The sequence below is a fragment of the Acanthochromis polyacanthus genome, chromosome 16, assembly GCF_021347895.1.
Source record: "Acanthochromis polyacanthus isolate Apoly-LR-REF ecotype Palm Island chromosome 16, KAUST_Apoly_ChrSc, whole genome shotgun sequence".
Taxonomy (NCBI): domain Eukaryota; kingdom Metazoa; phylum Chordata; class Actinopteri; family Pomacentridae; genus Acanthochromis; species Acanthochromis polyacanthus.
This window is the reverse complement of record NC_067128.1, coordinates 22,261,357-22,283,000: the sequence shown is the minus strand read 5'-3', so window position 1 is coordinate 22,283,000 and position 21,644 is coordinate 22,261,357. Positions and strand designations below refer to the sequence as shown.

General features: G+C 40.6%; 1 protein-coding gene across 2 annotated transcripts in view; it reads left to right on the top strand.

Moving 5' to 3' along the window:
• Positions 1–5,065: 5,065 nt before the first annotated feature.
• Positions 5,066–21,644, top strand: part of susd6 (sushi domain containing 6) — a 43,611-nt gene continuing 27,032 nt past the window's right edge. The window contains exons 1-2 of one of the 2 annotated variants that reach the window (XM_051960924.1): positions 5,066–5,338; positions 12,208–12,396. In XM_051960924.1, the coding sequence (XP_051816884.1) occupies positions 12,249–12,396 (148 nt within the window). In that variant the 5' untranslated portion in view covers positions 5,066–5,338; positions 12,208–12,248. Of the gene's footprint in view, positions 5,339–5,381; positions 5,492–12,207; positions 12,397–21,644 lie in introns of those variants that run through there. The other variant, XM_051960925.1, reaches the window with a different exon arrangement.

Here is a 21,644-nt window from a genome sequence, read left to right as displayed (position 1 = left end):
GAGAAAGTGAAAGTAAAAGTAGATTTAGCAGTTACACAAAACAACAAATTTGCAGACATCTAACAATGGTGTACAACTAAAGAGAATGCTGTGGTTTTAATAAATAGTAGCCTGGTTTTTGGAAACTGTGGCATTACAGGCCGATTTACCATGGTGTGCATTTTACCTTTGCAAATAAAAAAAAAACCCTCTTCAGTCATTGTTAGTTGAAGAATTTACTTTGGATAAAATGATGTAGGTTGCAATGGATTTTGGGTACAATAAATGAAATAGTCTTCATATTAAAGTTTATGTCTTTTAAAGGTCCCATATAATGCTATTTTTCGGTCACGTCATACAGGTCGCAGAAGCCCAAAAACATAGTATTTAAGTTTGTTCGCCCCAAAATCATCCTTTGTTCGGAGTTTCAGCGGTCGAAAAATTCACTCTCACCAGCTCTCCTCAGAACAGGCTGTTTCTGGTATGCAAATGAACGCATCTGTCCGCGTTCACTCCCCCTCCCCTCTTTGGGAGAGGACGCGCTCAGTGCTACATTGGTGTCAGAAGTGGGATGGCGCTTGCCCGACTGCAGATGGAGGAAGAACTGAGGGAGCTCCAACAAGCTGTCACCGAGGGACTGAGCCGCCTCTTGGGAGCAAACCCAAGAGGAAAAGAGCTTGCCTGGGGACCAGACAGCCTTTATATTGTGTATTACAAATACACATAAAGTCAGTCTGGAACTGCTCCATTGAACCAAATCTAGCCCAGAGCGGGACTACCAATCACAGCTTGAATTGGAGAGAGCCAATCAGCCTAACACGTGTGACACAATCACTAAGCGACCTAACAATTGCCTTTCCGCCATGATGTTTTGTAGTTTTAACCATAGATATATACAAACACTAGATGTCTCATGAGCGCTGTCAGCCTATGGGGAGAAACGTCGCCATCTTGGGACAGGGCTGCTCGATCACTCATAACATTAAAGTCAATGGAGCATGGATTTTAAAATCACTGTAGATTGCTCAATTTTCAATCGATTTTACAACAGCTTGGTTTGTAATAAACGTCAGAGATGTACTTGTTTTACTGCTTACATAAGAATAATTAAAACCATTGAATTCATATAATAATGAACACAGATATCACCTTTTTTAGCATAAATGGATGTAAATGTAATTTTATTATTTAGCATTGCACTTCTTTATTACTATCAGCTTTCTAATGCACAGATAAAAACAAAGCTCAACCAAAATCAACGCACAACAAACAGAGATGTTGTCTTTTCTTTTCATGAACCTGGTGCCTACATTACCCACAATGCATTTCGGCTGCAGGCTAACTAATCCAGGCATAGACGTATACAAACAATAAGTCTAAGGTCTCAATCAAAGTCTCTTAACCAGCAAATAAATACAACCACAACCACAAAGAATGTAATTTCGCCTAAAGATTCGGTTCTCAAAAAACGTTCGTCTCAGGAAAACCTAATAATTGAAAATCAGATTGTGAGTAACACTATCTTCAATGTGAGTAGCCAGGCAGAAAAGACACACAACTATGCCGCATTTTTCAAAACGAAAAGCTGCGATTTCGGAATTGAGCCCGAATCATAGCCACGTTAATAAGGTTTGTAATAAACTAAACCGTTTGTAAATCAATCAAGAATTGAGGGAGTTGTGAGTGTTAAAGTGAGGAAATCATCCACCTTACCATTGACTACAGTGCGCCAGAGCAGTCCCCTGTCCTAAGATGGCCGCCAAGTGACGACGCTGCAGACTCCGTCTTGAGACATCTAGTGTTTGTATATATCTATGGTTTTAACAGCTTCCTTCGCCGTACAGGGGTCCTGAGGAAAATCTAAGCTCTCCCTTTCAACAGTGGAGGGCAGCATTACGCATTCTATCGTACAGCCTGCCGGAATTAAAAATACATCCTTTTAAAAAAGAAAAGCTTTAAGAGCTGCTTCTTGTTGAGGTTTTAAGGACAAATTCAGCCCGTGCAAAACAGAGGAAAGCGCACGAGAGAAACCTCGCTCTGTTGCGGTCGCCAACTCGGCCCTGAAGATGACGCATCGTTAACTCCCGCCTCTGGTGCTCTGATTGGTTCGGTCTGATCTGCTCGGAGCTTGAAAACCTGTCAAAATGTGTCAATGGAGGAGGGCTAGACCGTATTCCTGTATATCCCTTATAACGGGAATACAGTCTAGCTAAGCTAGGCTAGAAAAGAGCTGGCCAGCGGAGAGTTCGCTCCCGTAATCCCTGACAGCTCCACCACACCAAGAACCCGCCGCCCCTTGACAAAACGGTGGGCCGCCACAGGCAGCAGCCGCTAGCAGGAGAGATGCTCCGGCGGCCGGCCGCCGGGCCAGCCACCGGAGCATCTCCCCAGTCGCCGACAGCTAGCCAGGGGGTTCTGGAGTGGCGGTTCCCTCACAGCGCCACTCTTCTCTCGTTTCCCTGAGCTCGGCTTCTCGGTGCGGGCGCCCGGCAGTCTCGTGCGAAGTGACTAGGCTCATGGCACCGGTAGCAGCCGTCTGGAGAGCGGCGGTCTCTCACTCCTCTTCTTCCCCGGGCCCGCACTCAGCCATCCCAATGTGCGGCTTGAACGCAGAAGTCGTGGGGGGCCGGGACGTGAGCGCGCGTTACACTCTCTCGGCTTCTCGTAGTGCCTCGGCGGCCGGCTGCCGGCAGTCAGGGGGAGGAGTTAAATCCGCTTATTTCATCATAAGCGGACCCAAATCAAAATCGGACGTTTGAGCAGGCATTTTCACAAAATGTGGTGGAGCAAGGCAGGGAGGAAACAGACAGTTTTCAAATTCGAACCTCATAATGAGGCTACTGCAACACACACTACTATAAGAACACTTTCACAAAGTGAGGTTTGCATAACATGTCCCCTTTAAGTCAGCATTTCTCTATAATACACCTCATTTGAATGACAATGCAGCCCTACCTATTTCCTTGATGCAAAAATATATAAATTTTAATATTTCAATATTTTCAGTAACTGATTGACTCTCACTAGGGTATAGCTATATAGTAAACTCCAAAGATATTGCCTGCATGTTGTCAGTGACACATTATCATTTGCAAAATTACGGTGAAAATTACAATTGCATTTAGGTATAATGAAATTTCCACACACTCATTTACTATTATCTTCCATCTATAAGCACAATGTGTTCATATGCAACTAAAATGTACATTTTATTATATAATACACCGCATACTTCATAAGCGCACTGAGATCATATGTCTATTTGTGAAAAACCTTTTGAGTTTAACAACGAATCATAGGTCCAATGCTTATTTACACTGTGGTAAAACAATGCATACTTTCCAATAGCTCTTCGGACACCGCATATCAGAAGATCTAATAATTTGATATGTATCTAATGAAAATTTGGCTTTGACGATGTTCAAATATATTTGTAAACTACTACATATCAGGCTTCATCAAGGGTAGACACATAAAGAATGACATTAAGAATTACATATTTAAAAATCAGATCAACAGATTTTTTTTTCCCTCAGAAAGGCCTGTGGTAAAAAGTATCAGACTTTTAATACAACGTCTGTATGTTATTGTTTAAGATGCAAATATGCCACAAAGCAGAACACACACGCATACAGGTGCAACTTAGAAAATGTAAATATCGTGAAAAGAAATTCCTGTTTTGTTGCATAATTTAATTCAAAAAGTTAAACTTCCATATGTTCTATATTTATTGTGCATAAAGTAAAATATTTCCATTTTTGGTCAAATCATTTAAATTATATATATTTCATTCAGTTACTTTGGTGATTATGGCTTATAGTTAATGAAAAACAGAAATCTGTGTCTCAAATGAGTAGAATATTTTATTTTGAGTTCAACAACTCAACAGTTGTCTAGAACACGATCATTGACACCCTCCTAAATTAGGGTTGGCCACAGAAGATCGTTGGTGAAAAGGCTGTTGGCAGAGTGCTGTATTGAAGCACATCAATCGTTAGTTTACTGGAAGGGAAAAGTGTGGTAGGAGAAGGTTCACAAGCAGCAGGGATCACTGAAGCTTTGAGATGTTTGTCAAGAAGGTTGATTCAAGAACTTAGGAGAGCTTCACAAGCAGTCGACTGAGGTTGGTGCCAGTGCAAAAAGCACTACCAAGCACAGATGTTTTCAGGAAAGGAGCTACAAGAGGTCAAGAGGAAGATGAGAAACATCTGACCCAAAAGTACACTCAGAACTGCTATCAAAGCAATCTGGGCTTCAATAACACCTCAGTATTGCCACAGGCTGATCACTTCCATTTTTGGTAGTTGGAAATGTATCTTAGGAAATATTCTAATAATGCGAGACATTTATTTTCTGATGTACATGAGTTACAAGCCATAATTATTAAGATTTAATTTTTCTAATTTTTGAGCTGCACCTGTATGTACAATGACTTTCCTCTGTGCAAGGAAGCACATTTCAGATTCAATTTGAATTTGCATTTTGAGAGTTCTATCTTATTTTCTAGTAAATCTTTTTCTCTTTTTAATCTATCTATATGTGACGATATTTACAGTCCATTGTCACCCCCTTTTGACATTTTAATTTCAATGGTAAAGAGCTTTAGATCTAAGTAAATTCTAAGTAAGTATTTTCTTTGCTCTTCCCTTTATTAATTTCTGTATTTTGGTTTTGTTAAATATTAAATGAGAAATGCGTATGATTCCAAAATAACTGAAATGTTTCTCTTTTTTGTCACATCAATTATCAGTTCACTTCCAATGGAAAGTAGCTGACATGTAGCAACAGATTCCTTGTTAAACAATTTTGTTCACATAAACCTAAGATCATCCAGTGGTGGACTTTAATTGACATTCACCAGCTTAAATCCGAAGGTAATTACTCGCTATAACCGCATATGTATAACAACAATCTTCTATATGACACACATGGCATAAAAACGTAATGTGAGCATTTCGTTGCTATTTGCAGTTTTATTGTTCTGGATCGTAGTATATATTTTTTCATATTGATTTCTTTTGTCCCTACTATAGATGCTGTGCTTTTATTGTGAAATCGAGCTTTGGTTGGCTTGACACATTTGGCCCCGCCCTTTCACCGAGGTAGCCATGGAGACCGCGCGAGAGCGAGGCAGGCCTGTCGAGTTCTCACAGCGAGTGTTTCCGTGCACCTAAAATAAAGAACTGGCGACTCGAAGACAAGGAAACACCGAGCAGGACTGACGGAGCTACACGACGAAAAACTGTATTTTTTCATTATTTTACCACATTCTGTTTTGGGAGTCAACATTTTCACAGCCGTTAATGCCTCGAATGTGAAACGGAGAGAGGAGGACTCGCTGCTGGTAACCTTTACATTGGTGAGTCTGTGTTTTTTCGCAAGCTAAGCACACATAGGCCACTACGAGATCTCCGGCTCGCTGTCTTTCTCCCTGTCTGTATTTGTCGATTATATAATCACATACAGGATAAATCGTCGCCAAATGTCGGGCAACGTTTAACAACTTGTCAACGTGAGTAATTAGGTGTCAATTTTATGTTTGTCAACTAAGGTGTTTTAAGCTAGCCGTGATGTGTGATATGCGTAGTTGGATAAATGCCGTATTTAGTTTCTGACAGGTCTGTTGTATTAGTGAGATTTAAGTTTGAATTAGTGGCAGTATACCATCCTGACAAAAAATGCTTGAAGATAGAATAAAGCTAAAAAAGATGGCTAGTTAGTTGCATTTGTTCACAGCTGTAGCATTACTGTATTATGTGTGTTATTTGGTCATGTGAACAAAAAAAGGTACACGGAAGCAAAAGGTCTGGCGCTGTCGCATAATGTCCGACTGTATTTATGGTACCTGTACAAGGAAGTAAGTGAAACGAGGCTTTAGCGGTAGTATTTCTAGTCATGTTACTTTGAACTGAGTTGGTTTGGTTGTGTGTGTGTGTGTGTGTGTGTGTGTGTGTGTGTGTGTGTGTGTGTGTGTGTGTGTGTGTGTGTGTGTTGGCACAGCCCACCACAGTCTTTGTTTAAATAGCTCGCTGTACAGTTGCACGTGTCCAAGCGTGTGACTCTGCTTAAGGACGGCTACAAAGGCTGTTGACCATGTTTGATAGAGTTGCAGCAGGGATGCGTTATTGGTTTTCGATGATCTCTTTCCTGATATTCTCAACAGTGTGATTTCCCACCCCCTCGCCTTTGTTCCAGTAAAAGTTTGAGTCGTTTCCTGCTTGCAGGGCAGGGTAAGATATGAACTATACCAAAGAGCAGAGAAGTCCAGGTATGAGCTGCTGTTGTATATTGATATTGGAGAACAGAACAAGTCAGGGAAGTATCTGGGTCCATTGTGCCTTTAATGAAAAAGTTTGTGTTTATGTGCTGTATCTAATATAGAGCACACCAAAACGTTATTCTAGTATGGAGATAAGTGTTTGATTAAATCTTTGTGCACCACCTTGTTTCTGTTGTTATGGGGCTAACTATATGAGAGTATATACAGTGCAACAATGTAATATTGTCATATAATTTATACAGCAGTAACTATTCCTTTATATGATATGTTTATTCTTATACCAGTATATCTGTTCCTTTATGTGGTGTATCCATTTATTTTGCTGCCCCCTTCTTTATAGTAATATTGGGATTTCATTTGAATTTTACAGGATTAGCTTAGCTCACAATCCTGTAAATTTATTCTCATCCCACATGTATACAGCCTACTGCTGGTTAGTGTTTTTCTGCCCACTTTTTCAAGCAGAACTATGTTCACTGGCCAAAGAGAGTGTTGTTTGTACTCTTCCTTTGTTTAATTTCCTTTTTATTAATCAAGCTGTTAGGATTTCTGGTGGCAACTGTTATTTTTTGAAGTGACACTACAATACGTACAGCGAGTTGATGGACTTAGTTCCTTACTTACTTGACATTTAATAAAACTCTTACACAAGTGTTTAAGTGTGTTTGACAAACCTAATGTTTGAGTCAGATTTTTAGAGCTTACTTTGCTGGATAGAGTTGTTACATAAAGTTTTGGCATTAGATGAACATGTATTATTCATTGATGAACTGATCAGTTATTTTCTTTATGTGTCACAAGCACTCATTTGACTCTCAATGTTCGAATAGCTTGTTTTGTTTAATGTATTGGACACAGTCTGGATTTCACAGAAGTACTGGCAGATATACAATGTGTAGCTTTAATGGTTTAAAATATATTGTGTAACTGCAGTGACATTTTTAGCACTCCCTGCCCAGCATTGAACATCTTTTCTGTTTTACAGCTTTACTGGAGAAAGCATATTGTGAGTAAGGATAAGAAAACTGCATTTGGCAACAGTCCTATTCTCAGATTTCCCTGACTTTCACCACTGTCAACATAGCATAACAGTGTTTCTGTGATTTTTAGTGTTGTTTTCCCTTTTGTTCTCTTGTGTCATTTTACTTCTCTTTCCTTATGTTATTTCCTTCTTGCTCCTCTCCGACTTTCTTTCTGTTTCTGTCCATGTCCTTGCGGCAGTACAGAGGGATGCTGAGGCACTCTGGAGCTTAACACTACCATAATACTTCATAACAAAGGGTCCTTTCTGTGCTCCGATGCAGAGTCCCATCTCTGGGCTCGATCCACAGGCCCAGGCAGGCTATACCAGCAGCAGTAGCACTGGGGTCTATTGGGTGGAAATCTCCTCTCGGCTGTTTCTTTGGCACACTGAGTGCTCTCTGTTCCCGGACACATGCCTGTGCTGCTGCTCTGCCTGACTCCCTTTGCATTCCAGGAGCCCCGGGCAGCTGAGAAACTGCAGTAACAGCCTGCTGGCTGGTTGTCTCACTTGTGTCTGAAGTGGAGAATTGTATAGTTTTTTCCTCAAGTGAGGGACACAACAAAGTATCCATGCCTTTAAAACGTCCACTTCTTTAATGCACTAGCCAAAAGTATGGCCTACAGATTTGACAAATAGCATAGCTATATTTTGCAATGTTTAAAGTTGTAATTAACAGTTACAATCATTAGCAGATATTTTTGAGATTCTGTGATATTTTCATTTTGCTTGTTTTTCCAACCAACAGTTAAAGCCCAAAAGATACTCAATTTGCTGTACTATACAACAGAAGAGCTGGAAATCCCTCCACAGAAGAAGCTGGATTTACTCCATTTTTTGTTTGATAAATGCCTTTAAGGATTATATTGATCATCAAAGTCATCTCAATTTATCCAATAGTTCAAGGTACCATTTCCACTGTCCTGTTCTTCTGACAGTGAGCTAGAAATAAGAAATTTTGTAAAATATAGTGTACTCCTCCATCTGAACAACAAGCTAGAACTGGCAACACAAGTTTTGTTGGATAACTGAATGGCTCCCCTTGCTTCTTCATGGCCTTGTGGCACAGAATACTGTTTCTGTATGGAACTAATTGAAATGATCACATTGAATATATATTGTCCATTCTAGCACACTGTTACACAACTTTGACATGAGAGCTTCATGTAAAAATGTATACAGCTAGTTATGTTTTCTGAGACTTAGACAGTTTAGAACCGGTGTTTTGGTATGATGTTTTGCATCTGGTTTCTTGCAAGGTCTGTGTAGGCTTCTGCGTTTCATATCATTGCACGTTTTTCATCAAATCTGCCTGTTGGAAGGACTTTTTAGTTCTTGCTTTTGGTTTCTTTTTAACTGCTTTTCTGTTAGTACATTCAGTTTTAAAATTATGTTGATTTAATTAAAGTAATCATACTGTAGTAATAATCTAAATATCAACCATTTAGAATGAATTTCTAGTAAATTTGAAACACAGCGATTTGAACATGTGCTGTTTTTCTGTGCAGACCCTAAATTGCAATTTGGATTTTTAGAAAAGACTAATGTTACCTGGCTACATGTAGCTCCTGACAGGAAGTGTTTGTTGATGTGGTGTGATGCAAAATTTTGTTCCAGGAAACTAGATGTTTTGAAGTTTAAAATAGCATTACATTCTTTAATGTCATGTGTCAAGTTGAACATCTTTGCTGGTGTCTGACAGAAAGCCCACACAGTTGCAAGTTAGGTTACATCCAAACTACAGATATTCCTGTGCTTTTGCTGTCAGACAGCCTGATGTGTTATTTATCAATTAAATGCATGAACATAAAGTCAGCGCATGAAAAGATCTGCTGAAATTCCTTCAACTCTCAGAGATATCTTGTTATAGCTAATTGGATGCTGTGTGTTGTAGCATACCTTTTCACAGACTTAATGACATTCCCCTTTCTCAGACTTTCTTGTGTGAAAGCAATTAAGCTAATTTTGCTTAAGTTTTCACTTTGCAAATGCACTGGCTAGTCAATACTCTGCCCTCACCACTTTCAGGAGGTCAGTCCTGCATTATAAATGCCATCCCAAGCAGTGATTTACACCTTAACAAGTGCATTTTTGCCCTACCTTTGGCTTTTGTTTGTCCTTGATATTTGTAAAACATTGAGGACACCACCTACAATAACGAAGTGTCTATGTAACGCAGATCTTCGATTTAGCAGTCTTTGTGGTCTGATCCCAGCATGGGCAAATGAGAAAGCATCTATGGATCAAATGGCTGGCACAGGTCCCCTGCATGTGCTTTTGACTAGCTGTCCTTTGGCTCAGTGCCGTAACCAGACTGTCCTGCCAAAACTGACTGACGTCACTCTCTCCCACTGGCCTTAATCATATGCAGGTATGTCTCTCCCTTCATCCATTTTGGGGACATCAGAAAGGTGGCAGGCAGTGGGGTGCTGCTGCTTGTGTGTGTTGGAAATTATATACCAGTTTATGATCCTGATCATTGGTACTTTGAAATGCAGCTCAGTCCAGAACACTCAAATATGGAGGACGATGGCATAAAAGGTGCTGAAGTTAGATTACTATATATTTATAACCTCAGTACAGAAAGTAGATAAAAATACACAGTACTTATCATTTTCTTTAAGATTTATGAAGGAAGAAGCTGTATTTTTTTTGGTCTGTCCTGTCTATGTCTGGTACCTGATCAACCTCATGTCGTCTGTGTTTCTCTGATGCAACACAAAAGATTCATCTTCACAGCATGCTGTGTGTATGTAATCAGCAACAATGTGTGCACGTGCATTTAAAATTACTTCTTTCATCACAGTCAGGATTGTCTGTGGCAGTGCCAGTGGACATGCTGCAAATCTGCAATCAAATTTGTGGCTCTCTGAGTGCAGTCATGCCATTACTGTAGCCATTAGCTCAGCAGCCTTTTGGAACTGTAATGGGCCCTCTGCCTTCTCTTGAGAATCCTGCCTTCCAGCTGGCTAGTTTCTCACAAAGTGCAGCCACTGCTACTTGGTCCTGATCTCTACATAACTAAAGCTAGACACACCTGCATCTCATCTATTCTCATCTATGTAATGATAGTTTATATCTTATTGTATTCTCTTAATCAACCAACAAATGGTTTTTGGAAGGCTGTTAAGTTGGTATCATGGGGAAATGTTTGTGGAGAGGGGATGGGGGTGTTGTTGTTACTTTACATAAGGCTGTACTTTTTTGTCCCACTAATGCTGTTTAAAGGTATCTCACAGTAAATCTTGACCCCATTCCTGTCCAGCTGTTTTGAGAACCAGGTGTTTAATTTTACATTTTCATTTTGTCTGCATGTTACTTGTTTTACATTTTCTGCAAAGATACCACTTGCACTGTGCTTACAGGAGAAACCTTGATAAATGGAAAGACATTGCTTGCTGCCTATGATAAGTGATGTAATAAAGAAAACGTAAGCTTTTTAGGCTGATACAGCTAATATTGGCTATTAAAAATACTTCCCAATATGTTGGCCATATAACTGCTTAAAAATACAGTAGATATTTCAGAAAGCACTACATGGAACTACTATTTTTAGCATATTTCCTCTATTGATATCATTTACAGAAGACAGCCTGCAGCATATGACTGAGTAGCACCACAACTGAGCTGACATTTAGAGCATAACATGGTATCTGTTTTACTACACAGTAGGGCTGGACCCGAATATCCCGAATATCCGTTCGCTACGCCGGTATCCAGATATTAATTTTGGTATCCGAATATTCGGCCCGCCCACTGTCGGACGTTACCAGGCGGAATGAATATTCAGCGTTACTGTCTTCGCTCTGCCTTTGGGCCACATCGGCTCATCTCGGCTCATCCATTTGTGTTTCTTACCACCACCCGAATGGCCGGGTGGCTGCCGACTCTGACGTCACGCTTCACTTCGTTGCATAAACACAAGACAAGATGCCAAAGACCTCCGCTGTTTGGGAATTCTTCAGTTTAACTGAAGACAAAATGAAGGCAGTGTGCAAAATTTGCGTCCAGGAGACCAGACGAATGGATCCAAATACTCAGGTGGGTCTCCTCCGGTCCGGGAGACCAGACGAATGGATCCGAATATTCGGGCCGTCTCCCAACCCCTCTTTAATAGGGCCCGAATATCCGGAGACCAGAAACCACTATTCGGGCCTTCCCTACTACACAGTAAAGTAGTGTACCCTCTTCATCATACCCTTATCTTATCATACCCATACCTGCTACAAAACTGTTTAAATACTTTTAAAAATAATCTTAACGAGTACCATTTGCTCATGCTGACTGCCTTAATGGGATGGAGCAGACTGACTCATTACCATATGAGAATTATACTTGGTTTACAATGAAGCTAAGGTAAAATACAGCTTCTTCAGCAAGCTCCTTCTTTCCTGACCATCGGGATTTTTGCAAAACCTGCAATTGCAATCACTATCAAATTTTGCGCTGACTCTCTCTGACTCACATTTTTAGCTTCTCTCCCCTGATGTTGCTACCTCATCAGCAGCAGTGATCTGTTTCTTTGTTACATCATCTACAACAGAGTGTAATGGCTGGTTTATTTAGTTAGATCTTGTGGCACAGCCAGAAGTAGGGATTGAGGGAAGATCAGAGGAACACACTGGCTGCTGCTGCTGCTGCTGCTGCTGGTGGGTGCTATTTGTAGAATTAATGTATGAGGAGAGGAAATGCATGTTATTCATGCAGTTATTGTTATCAGCATATTAATTCTACTTAATGACATGCAGATCAGACCTTTTCTCTCTAACTCACTGCTTCTCTTCCTGTCTATACAGCTATCTCTCTTCATTCCCTCCTGTCTCTCTGTGTTGCATCTGGTTACGTAATCTTTGCTGAATGTTGATAGTAATCCATGTCCTCCCTCCCCCTCCCTCTCTATCCCTTCCTCCCAATGTGGCCTGGACAGGTTAAGCCGTAGAGGACTCTCCCTGGTTGTCGGAGGAAAAGATGTGCAATGGAATGGTAGCGTTTCAGACGAGAGCTCCGTCCTCCTATTCTTCATCCTCTTCCTCTACCTCCTCCTCTCTAGCCCACAGGCTGGCTGCCTCCGTGCTTCTCCTCCTCTTCATCCTGCTCCCCCATGGTCACGCATCAGGTAAGCCACAGGCACACAAACACACAGACTTTTTTTTCTCTGTCTGTGCTTCCACATGATACTCATGACAGTTACCGCCATCTTTGCCTGTCTCATGTGAAATGATTGAGGTTATTTTCCCCTCGTCTTGCAGGTCAGTTAGATTAAATTGGCTTCCTTTACCCTTGGGTTGGTCAGGTTGCTCTGCCTCAGAGCAGCAGCTGAGAGCTCAATCCCACACACTCTATGAATCCATTCACTGTCCTAATGAGTCACAACAGTTTTCCTCAGCTATTGAGTGAAACAGAGAGATGATGTTGTCTGCGGTCATGTTGTTGTCATAAGGTTTTAATCAGTCGTGACATTAGCGTCGTCTGAGAGCTTTAAGCACAGGTAGCCAACTTTGGTTATTACTCCACAACAGCCTTCAGATCAGGTTTTGTGTTGTGTGCCTTGGGTCTTAGAATATTATCTTTGAATGTGAAGTATCAGGTTTCACATTGAATTGATTGTTGTCTTGTGTAGAAAAAAATGTCTCTTAAAGTAAACAAGTATTTATCAAGCACTACAGATCCGAGAAAATTTTTGCTTTATATTTCTTCTTAAGGAAAACAATGCTGATGGTGTGAACTCATTGAACCGCTTTACTTGTGCCAGCTTTCTTTTCGCTCCAGCCTTACAATTTTCCAGGCCCCTCCCCCGACATACAGACACTACCTCTTCACGTGCACTACCCACACACACTCACATGCACTCTCCATATACAGCCAGCTTGTGAAATGTGCCAGATGTCCTTGCCACAGACAAGTGGGCCGCATCTGTGATTAAGTAAATGTGTGTATGGAGTGGTTTAAGGCTGTTTGATGTTTGTAAGCAATAACTGATTTTTTTCCTTAATGCCTTAAATAAATGGATATGTTTATGAATGTGAAAACAGCAACAAAAGGAATATAGAGTGAGAGAGATGGGCCGATGAGCAAGGAAGGAGGGCACTGCTGATCCCAAGTGTATCTTCTCTCTCTCTGTCTTATGTAACACACATGATTCATGTGGAGCCCAGAGGGGCTGGTATCACGCTCACATTCTGCGTCCAACACACTCACACACATGCAATGTCTATCAGTGCCAACAAAAATGTGTCTTTAAATCCCTAGCTCACGTGCTCTGGGTACTGTACATGTCTCTTTGCGCAATCCTGCCTTTCTGCTTTACTTACACGCTGTGCTTATTTGTGAATGTTATGCATCCTGATAGGTTGTACTCAAATATGCTGAGTAAAAACATATATTCTGTATTGACCATATTCATAACTGTTGGTACATTATGTCGGGAAACATGAACACCTTAAGAATTCTTTCCAATACCCATGATACACCTGTACCTTTAAGATTGCCAGTCAACTGCTGGAAAAGGACACAGAGTTCTCTAGGCTCCACCACAGGGCCTAAGATCTAAAGTGTTCCAGATCTACTAACTTATTAGCTGCTTGAAGGAATCTGCAAGGACCACACTCCCATTATCCTCACTTTTCATCTTTTATGAGCATTATTTTATTTTTAAAATAAAATAATAATGAAAGCATCACTTAAGATTCTTATGTGAATGTCAAACTCTGCCAGCGTTACGTGAGGTGTCTACAGAAATGCGTTTACAAAGTGTCTGTTTTGTGTTCATTAACCAAATTGTATCAAACAGGCCTTTCACTCGATCACCCTGTTAACATTTATTTGCCAATTCCAGCTGGTGATTCCTTACTTGTTTCCTTACAGAGTTTACTGTAGTCTCTAAATATTAACTTACCTATAGTACACCACTCATGAAAAGAAATTTCAGAGCACTGTGGTGGGTCTAGAAACCGAAGGTGTAACAATGTCAAAATGAAAGTTGTTTTGCTACAACATTATGCCATACATGCACTGCAGATGTAACCAGTAAAAACAAACATCCCTTAGCACATCCGCTCCAGAAAAGGTCTGCATACGTTATGTGGTCTGTAGCTACGGTGTTAGGTGTTGCTGTAGCTAGCATTTATGCTGACTCGCAGCTTAAAAATTCTGGTTCTTCAAATTGGTATATGGCATTTGATATTTGCTTTCTTATATTAAATTAATATGAGCTATTACCATATTACTAACAGCAGTGAATTGCATCTGCACAAATGGCTAGACCCTTTGTTCCTTCACTTAACCTGTTAATGATAAATGAGTACAATATTCCAGATTTCTGATGAATGTTTGCAGGGTATTTTCAATTTAGGCATGAAGCATGAACTTAAATATCTGCTGTATAATCTGGGAGGTGGTTGAGAGCGTCCCCACAATCTGTCAAAAGACTTTCCATCCTCCTTTAAAACTGAGCTCAAACATTCCAATGGGAGAATTTTAAAGATTTCTGTATACCACTGATTAACAGATGGAGGTCTGGGCTTTATCCATTGAAACAGAATACATCTTCGAGCCAATAAAGTAAGTTTGCTCAGGAGTTTTTGCTCAGCATTCGTCAATAGAATTTTATCCCTTTTGATATCGAGCAGAAATAAACCCGGATTCATTTGTATCGTTCTGCCAAAGATCAAGTTAATTTCTTTTGATATCTTTTCCCAGAATTTAAATATCAGGGGACAGCTCCAAATACAGTGCATATAAGATCCGATCTCTTTACTACACTTTCCACAGAGGGGAGACGCCTCAGGGTAAAATGAATTAAGCGATTGGGGTGTACGCTGCAATCTGTGCAGTATTCTGTACTGACTTTCTGATATTTTGTTACATAAAAAAGTTTTCCCCACTGACTTCACAGCGTCTGACCATGCCTCCTCCCCAATTTCCATCCCCAAGTCCCTCTCCCACAAATGTATGACTTTGTTTATATTTAGTAAGTTGAGTGACTGCAATTTCCTGTAGGCATGTGATATGAATTTTTTCTTCAGGCGACATTGCAACAGAAAAAGGTCAATATCTGAGGCCATAGGCTGGTTTTCTGGCTTATCAAAAAGGTGAATAAAATGTCTGACCTGAAGATAACCATAAAAATGTTTAGAGGGTAGATTAAATTTATCCTTGAGTTGTTCATAAGATAGTAGGGTATCTTCCTCAAGCAGGTCTCCGACAATCCTAACACCATGCTCATGCCAAGTTTGGAATAAACTTGATCCTAGTCCTGGAGGGAAGGCCTGGTTTTTTATGAGTGGATGTAATACAGAAGAGGAGGCCTTCCGTCTAGTAAATCTCATGATTTCCTCCCATGTTTTGATTGTATTTAATAAAATTGGGCTGTTACGTACCTCTGGTGGCAGAGAGGATATTTCACTTGTCACAAGGCTAATTGGAGATAAAGAGGGGCAGTGCCAGGTATCAATATGGGCCTCATGCCTGTACTCAAGATAATACCTCAGCCAATCAGACACTATACGTAAATGGCAAGCCCAGTTGTAAAGAGTAAAATCTGGCACTGATAGACCACCCCTCTCTCTCGGCAATTTCAGTATTTTCAGGCTAAGACGTGCTTTTTTCCCATGCCAAATAAATTTTATGATAGCTTTATCAAGGTCAGAGAAAACTGATTTATTAATCTTCAAGGGGAGCATTTGCATTGGATATAAGATCCTTGGGAGGATGTTCATTTTTATTAAGCTAACTCTACCTAATAAAGAGAGAGGAAGGTCAAACCACCTGACCAAGTCTCTCTTGATTTCAACAAGGATAGGAAGAAAATTAAGCTTAAATAAATCCTTTAGATTACCAGATACTTTAATACCAAGATATATGAAGCCAGAGTCAGACCATTTAAAGGGAAAATTATCAACAGCACTTTTATCCCCAAAATTCCCCAGTGGCAGTGCCTCAGATTTTTCATAATTGATCCTGTATCCAGAGAAGTTTCCAAAAGTATTTATGATTTTAACAAGTGCAGGAATCGAGGTTTCTGGCTGAGTTAAGAAGAGAATAACGTCGTCCGCATAAAGTGCAATCTTATGTGCCCTTCCGTTAAGGGTTACTCCAGTAATCTCAGCGGCGCACCTTATGGCCTCGGCTAGTGGTTCAATGACTAAAGAGAACAAGAGGGGAGACAGGGGACACCCTTGCCTCGTTCCTCGACCCAGGTGAAAAGCCTCAGATGCACAACCATTGATTAGTACTCTCGCCATGGGGGCGCTGTACAGCAATTTCACCCACCCAATAAACTCAGGTCCAAGATCAAACCTCTTAAGAACTTCAAAAAGGTAGTCAAATTCCACCCTGTCAAAAGCTTTGGCTGCATCCAATGCTACACAAAGAGTTCTTTCTTGACTATAGTGTGCATGTTGTATCACATTTAAGAGACGTCTAACGTTTGAGTGCGAGAACCTATTTTTAATGAAACCAGTTTGGTCAGGTTTGATCAGGGCAGGTAAATGGTTCTCCAATCTCCTGGCAAGAATTTTTGACAACAGCTTACAGTCTACTCCCATCAGACTTATCGGTCTGTAGGAAGAGCAGCAATCTGATGGCTTGTTTTTCTTTAAGATAAGTGAGATATTGGCTAAATTAAGAGTCTCAGGCAGAGTGCCCCGCTCGAAAGATTCTATGTACATCCTAGTAAGAGGATCCACAACTAATCTAGCCATTTTCTTATAAAATTCAGGGCCAAACCCATCAGGGCCAGGTGCTTTGCCACTTGGCAGGGATTTAATTGTAGCCAGAACCTCCTCTTTAGTAATAGGGCGACATAAACTGTCTCTGCTCTCTGCATCTAAAGTTGGTAAATTTATATGATCTAAAAATTTAGCCTGGTCTCTGGAGGAGTCATGACATTCTGGAGAGTATAATGTTTGGTAATAACCTTTCATAATATTAACCATGTGTTTGGTTTCAAAATGACTCACACCTCTACTGTCCTTTAATGAAGGTATCACATTAGACTCAGCCCTGCCTTTTGCCAGGCGAGCTAAAAGTCTCCCTGGCTTGTTAGTAGATTCAAAGAGACGATGTTTAGCATAGAAGATTGCAGTTTCTGCTTTTTTTGTGAGAAGATTATCCAGGGCTGAGCGTGCTGCCTCTAATTTCTGCAAAACTGACCCAGAGAGGGAGCGCTTAAACTCCCTCTCGAGATCAGAAATCTGTGATTCCAGCACTAGTTGTTGTTTGATGGCTTCCTTTCTCTTCGCTGAGGTGAATGAAATAGCGACCCCTCTTATATAGGCTTTTGCAGCCTCCCAGATTGTGGAAGCTGAGACATCAGGGGTATCATTAACAGAGAAAAAGCAAGTCAGTTCCTCCTCCAATAGAGAGAGGAATTTTGGATTACTTAACAATGCTGGATTAAGTCGCCAGTGTCGCATTGATGGGTCAAAGTAGGGTGGCATAAGTGCTAAACTAACAGATGAGTGATCTGATAGAGTTGTAGGTTTAATGTCACAAGCACTGATTCTATCCAAAGCCTGCCTAGAAGAGAAAAAATAGTCAATTCTTGAAAGTGAATTATGTGGGCGGGAGAAGAAGGTAAAATCTTTCATTTTGGGGTGCATGGTCCTCCATGCATCAAATAAGGTAAGATCATTACATAACTCACGTACAGCTCGAGCCATTTTGGAAGGCTGTGCAGTTTTCACGGGGTTATGATCCAACTCTGGCTCCAGACAAGTGTTCATATCGCCACCAATAATGACAAGAGGTGAAATAATAGAGGATAAATCTGCGAATAGCTTGGAGTAAAAGGAGGCCTCAAATGTATTGGGGGAATAAATACACCCCAGAGTGAGCTTCTCACCATATAAGAAACCTGAAAGTAAGACGTATCTACCCTCAGAGTCCTTCAAACATTTCTCTAATTTGAAAGGCAGTCTCTTGTGCAACAGAATTGCAACCCCCCGGCTTTTAGAATTAAAGGAAGAATGAAAAACTTGGCCCACCCAATCTCTTCTTAACTTTAGATGCTCAAGATCATTTAAGTGGGTTTCTTGTAGGAAAGCAAGATGAGTCCCCTCTTTTTTGAGCGAAGAGAGAATTTTACGCCTCTTAGTTACATTGTTAAAGCCCTTAACATTCCAAGTCACTATTTTGGTAACACTCATGTTATCAGTGATGCAAGAACATCATACAGCAAATTATACTGGACAAATGATTTGTTGCTCATAAACATTGGGAGTAGAAACGGATAGACAATACTGTCATGTATGAGAAAAAGAACCCTGAATGAAAACGGAACACAATCAGGGGCCAAAACCCAGCCTACCATATCAGGCAGGACAAAACTGAGCATGAACCACTCAAAAACAAAAAAAAACAAACACCCCTAGGGTTTTATAGAGGGACATGACGCTAAAGGAGGTCAACGCTTCAGAGAGGGCCCAAGAAAGAGAACAAAAAAAAAAAAAAAAAAACAGAAAACCCACAACCCAAATACCAGAGTCCTCCCGAGAGCCCCCATTCCGCCTTTGTTAAGTTAGTAAGCCATGATAAAAGAAATCTCAGTCAACCTGTTTCAGAATTTTGGCAAAATCAAGCCTAATGTAAGATTGATTAATCCTGCTTCTAAATTAGGATAAAACAGAGAGAAGGAAGAAAAAAAACAAAACAAACAAACAAAAAAAACAGCTACTATATAACAAAGCATAAATTGGGCAGTGATAAGGCCATAAAACAAGTTAAAAAAAACTTTTGAAATTGACATTAGATTAAAAAAAAGAAAAAAAAAGAGAGGGCCGGAGTTGGAAAATAAAGCACTTCTCTGTGAGATTAAATTATGAAAATCACACAAATTTAGAAAAAAGACATTGACAGCCAGGGAGAAATTAAATGAACTAAAATTTTACCTGAGCAATTACTGATTAACAGCAGCCTCTTCGGTTATTCAGAAACGTAAATTCGATCAAAGTCATTAGAATCAGTCCAGTGTATCCAGAAACCGCAGAGCCTCCTCAGCGGCGTCGAAGCTGCGCTCCGTTCCCTTATGGTGCACAACAAGCCTAGCAGGAAACAGCATCCTGAATCTGATTCCCTTTTTGATGAGTTGTTGAACAACATCATTAAAAGATCGTCTCTTTTGCCGCACCGCGCTGGACAGGTCCTGGTGGATGAAGATGCGAGATCCCTCGTACTCCAGATTTTCCATTCTCCTTGCAGCAGACAGGATCCGCGATTTATCCCGGGAGTTATGGAGTTTAATGATGACTTGGCGAGGTCGATTGCTTCTCGGTCCGGCAGTGCGGTGAGCTCGGTCCAGCTTAATGCGCCCTTTAGCAGGTGACAGTCCGAGCAGCGTTGGCAGCCAGGTTTCGAAGAATTTAATTGGATTCTCACCCTCTGTGCCTTCTTTGAGATTCAGGACTCGTATGTTATCACGTCTACTCCGGTTCTCCCCATCATCGAGCTGCTCGGTCATCACCACCTGCTTCTTTTCCATTTGTGCTACCCGTTGCTCAAGTGCGGTGACCTGATCTTCCACAGAGGAGACCCGCTGTTCAGCTTCCGTGATGCGTTTCGATTGTCCTTCCAGGTTATTAGCAATTTTTTCTAAAGCTTCGGTGATTTTAGATAACTTCTGCTCCATGACTTCACTGACAGTATGAGTTACTTCCCGAACGAGCTCCGACGTGATATTAGCACTAGCTTCAACGCTACAGTCAGACACCGTGGTAGCTAGCGATGTGTGGTCAGTCATCTTTGATTGAGTTGTTTGCTTCAGTTTTGCTGCTCTTTCTCTCTGAGGCTGTCCCGGCGTTTTAGTAGCCATGTTAATAGTTCAGCAGGTAAAATTCGGGACCAAGAAAGATCTTTAAAAGCTGATACTTATAAGACGGAACGGGAGATCCGCAGAGACACAGCCTTCAGCCAGCCATGGTCACGTGACCCCTCTTATAGATTTTTTTTAATACCTACTTCACTTTCGTGATAAATTTTCATTCTAATCCTTTTTTCGAGACTGGATTACACAAAGCAAGATGAAGATAATGCTTATTGATGCAAAAATAGGCTCATTTCATTGTATTAAAAATATTGTGAGAAAAAATAGAGAATAGAGCAAAGAAAAGTGAGTATAAATGAAGATAGCTTAAATGGTTTTATCTAAACATGAGACAGCAGCCAAACGCCAGTTGCAGTGTTAAAAACAAGCCATGTATTGCAGCATTTACAATTTGAAAGTATAAATCTATAGGTAGACCTATTACCATAAAAGTGAGGTCCCTTTTTTTTAGCTTTAAAATCATCGTTAGTTTTTCCATTCACTGCACTCTCTCTCTCTCCTTCTCTCTCCCTCTCCTGCTCACCATACATAATTCACACAGGTAATCCCTTGACATGTTCCAAGGTTGGAGATTGCTGTGGAAATTTCATGAATAAGAAGAAAATTTTGGTCTTCAAGTGATCGGAAATTTAGTTGAGTGATAGAATGATAGATAGTAAACACTGAGGTACTCCTTGCCATTTTTGGTTCCTTTAACAATTAAAAGGAAAGCTTTAAGCTTTGGTATTGCTGGGTGCACATTCCCTTTGGAAAGGTCAGGACAACAATTTCTTGCAACTGTTAATATGGTCTGTTAGGAAGTAGTTACAGAGGCATTGGAGCCAAGGTATTTTTAGATCCAATCACAGTCTAAGTCTTTTTTTTTAATCTGTTGTTCAGCTGTTCATTGTAAATGAGATTACCAGCAGGGTACGTGCAGTGTTAATGTAAATGGCTCTCCCAGATTTGTGTTTGTGATTACTGCACATGATTGCTTTTGTGTTATGATTCAGGATATTCCTCCAAAAGTAGCAACATGCTAAACAAAACATCCTGTTCATTGAAACAGAGTGCCAGTAAACAAACACAGCTACAAAGCAGCACCTTGGGTTTTGTGTATGCGAAGAATAAATGTCATCATTCGCACAGTGCAAATGCTGCTTGTTTAATGTCTTTTTTTTTGAGTCTATCTGACATCCCACTTATGTTGGCTGCATAGAACTCAATTCCTAATATGGTGTCAATTCCTAACAGAAAGCCTTTGTGGTTTGTTTCAGAGGAAGTGGGCCCAGACAGTGAGTCACTGTAAGAGTAAAGATGGGAACAACACCAAAGGGTCTATTCACATGATCACACTGTGTGTTTTCTGCTCTAACTTTGTTTTATGTCAGGATGCAAAAAGACTCAAGCCATCCTTTGGGGTCCAGTTAAATAGATAAATGTTGCCCTCTAAAACTCAGTGTCCTCTGAAGTTGAGTTATATCTTCACATGAAAGTGCGAGAAAGGATCAGAAGTCTCTCACAAACAAGCCTGCTGTGTATTCTGTGTGATGGTGACGTTAATG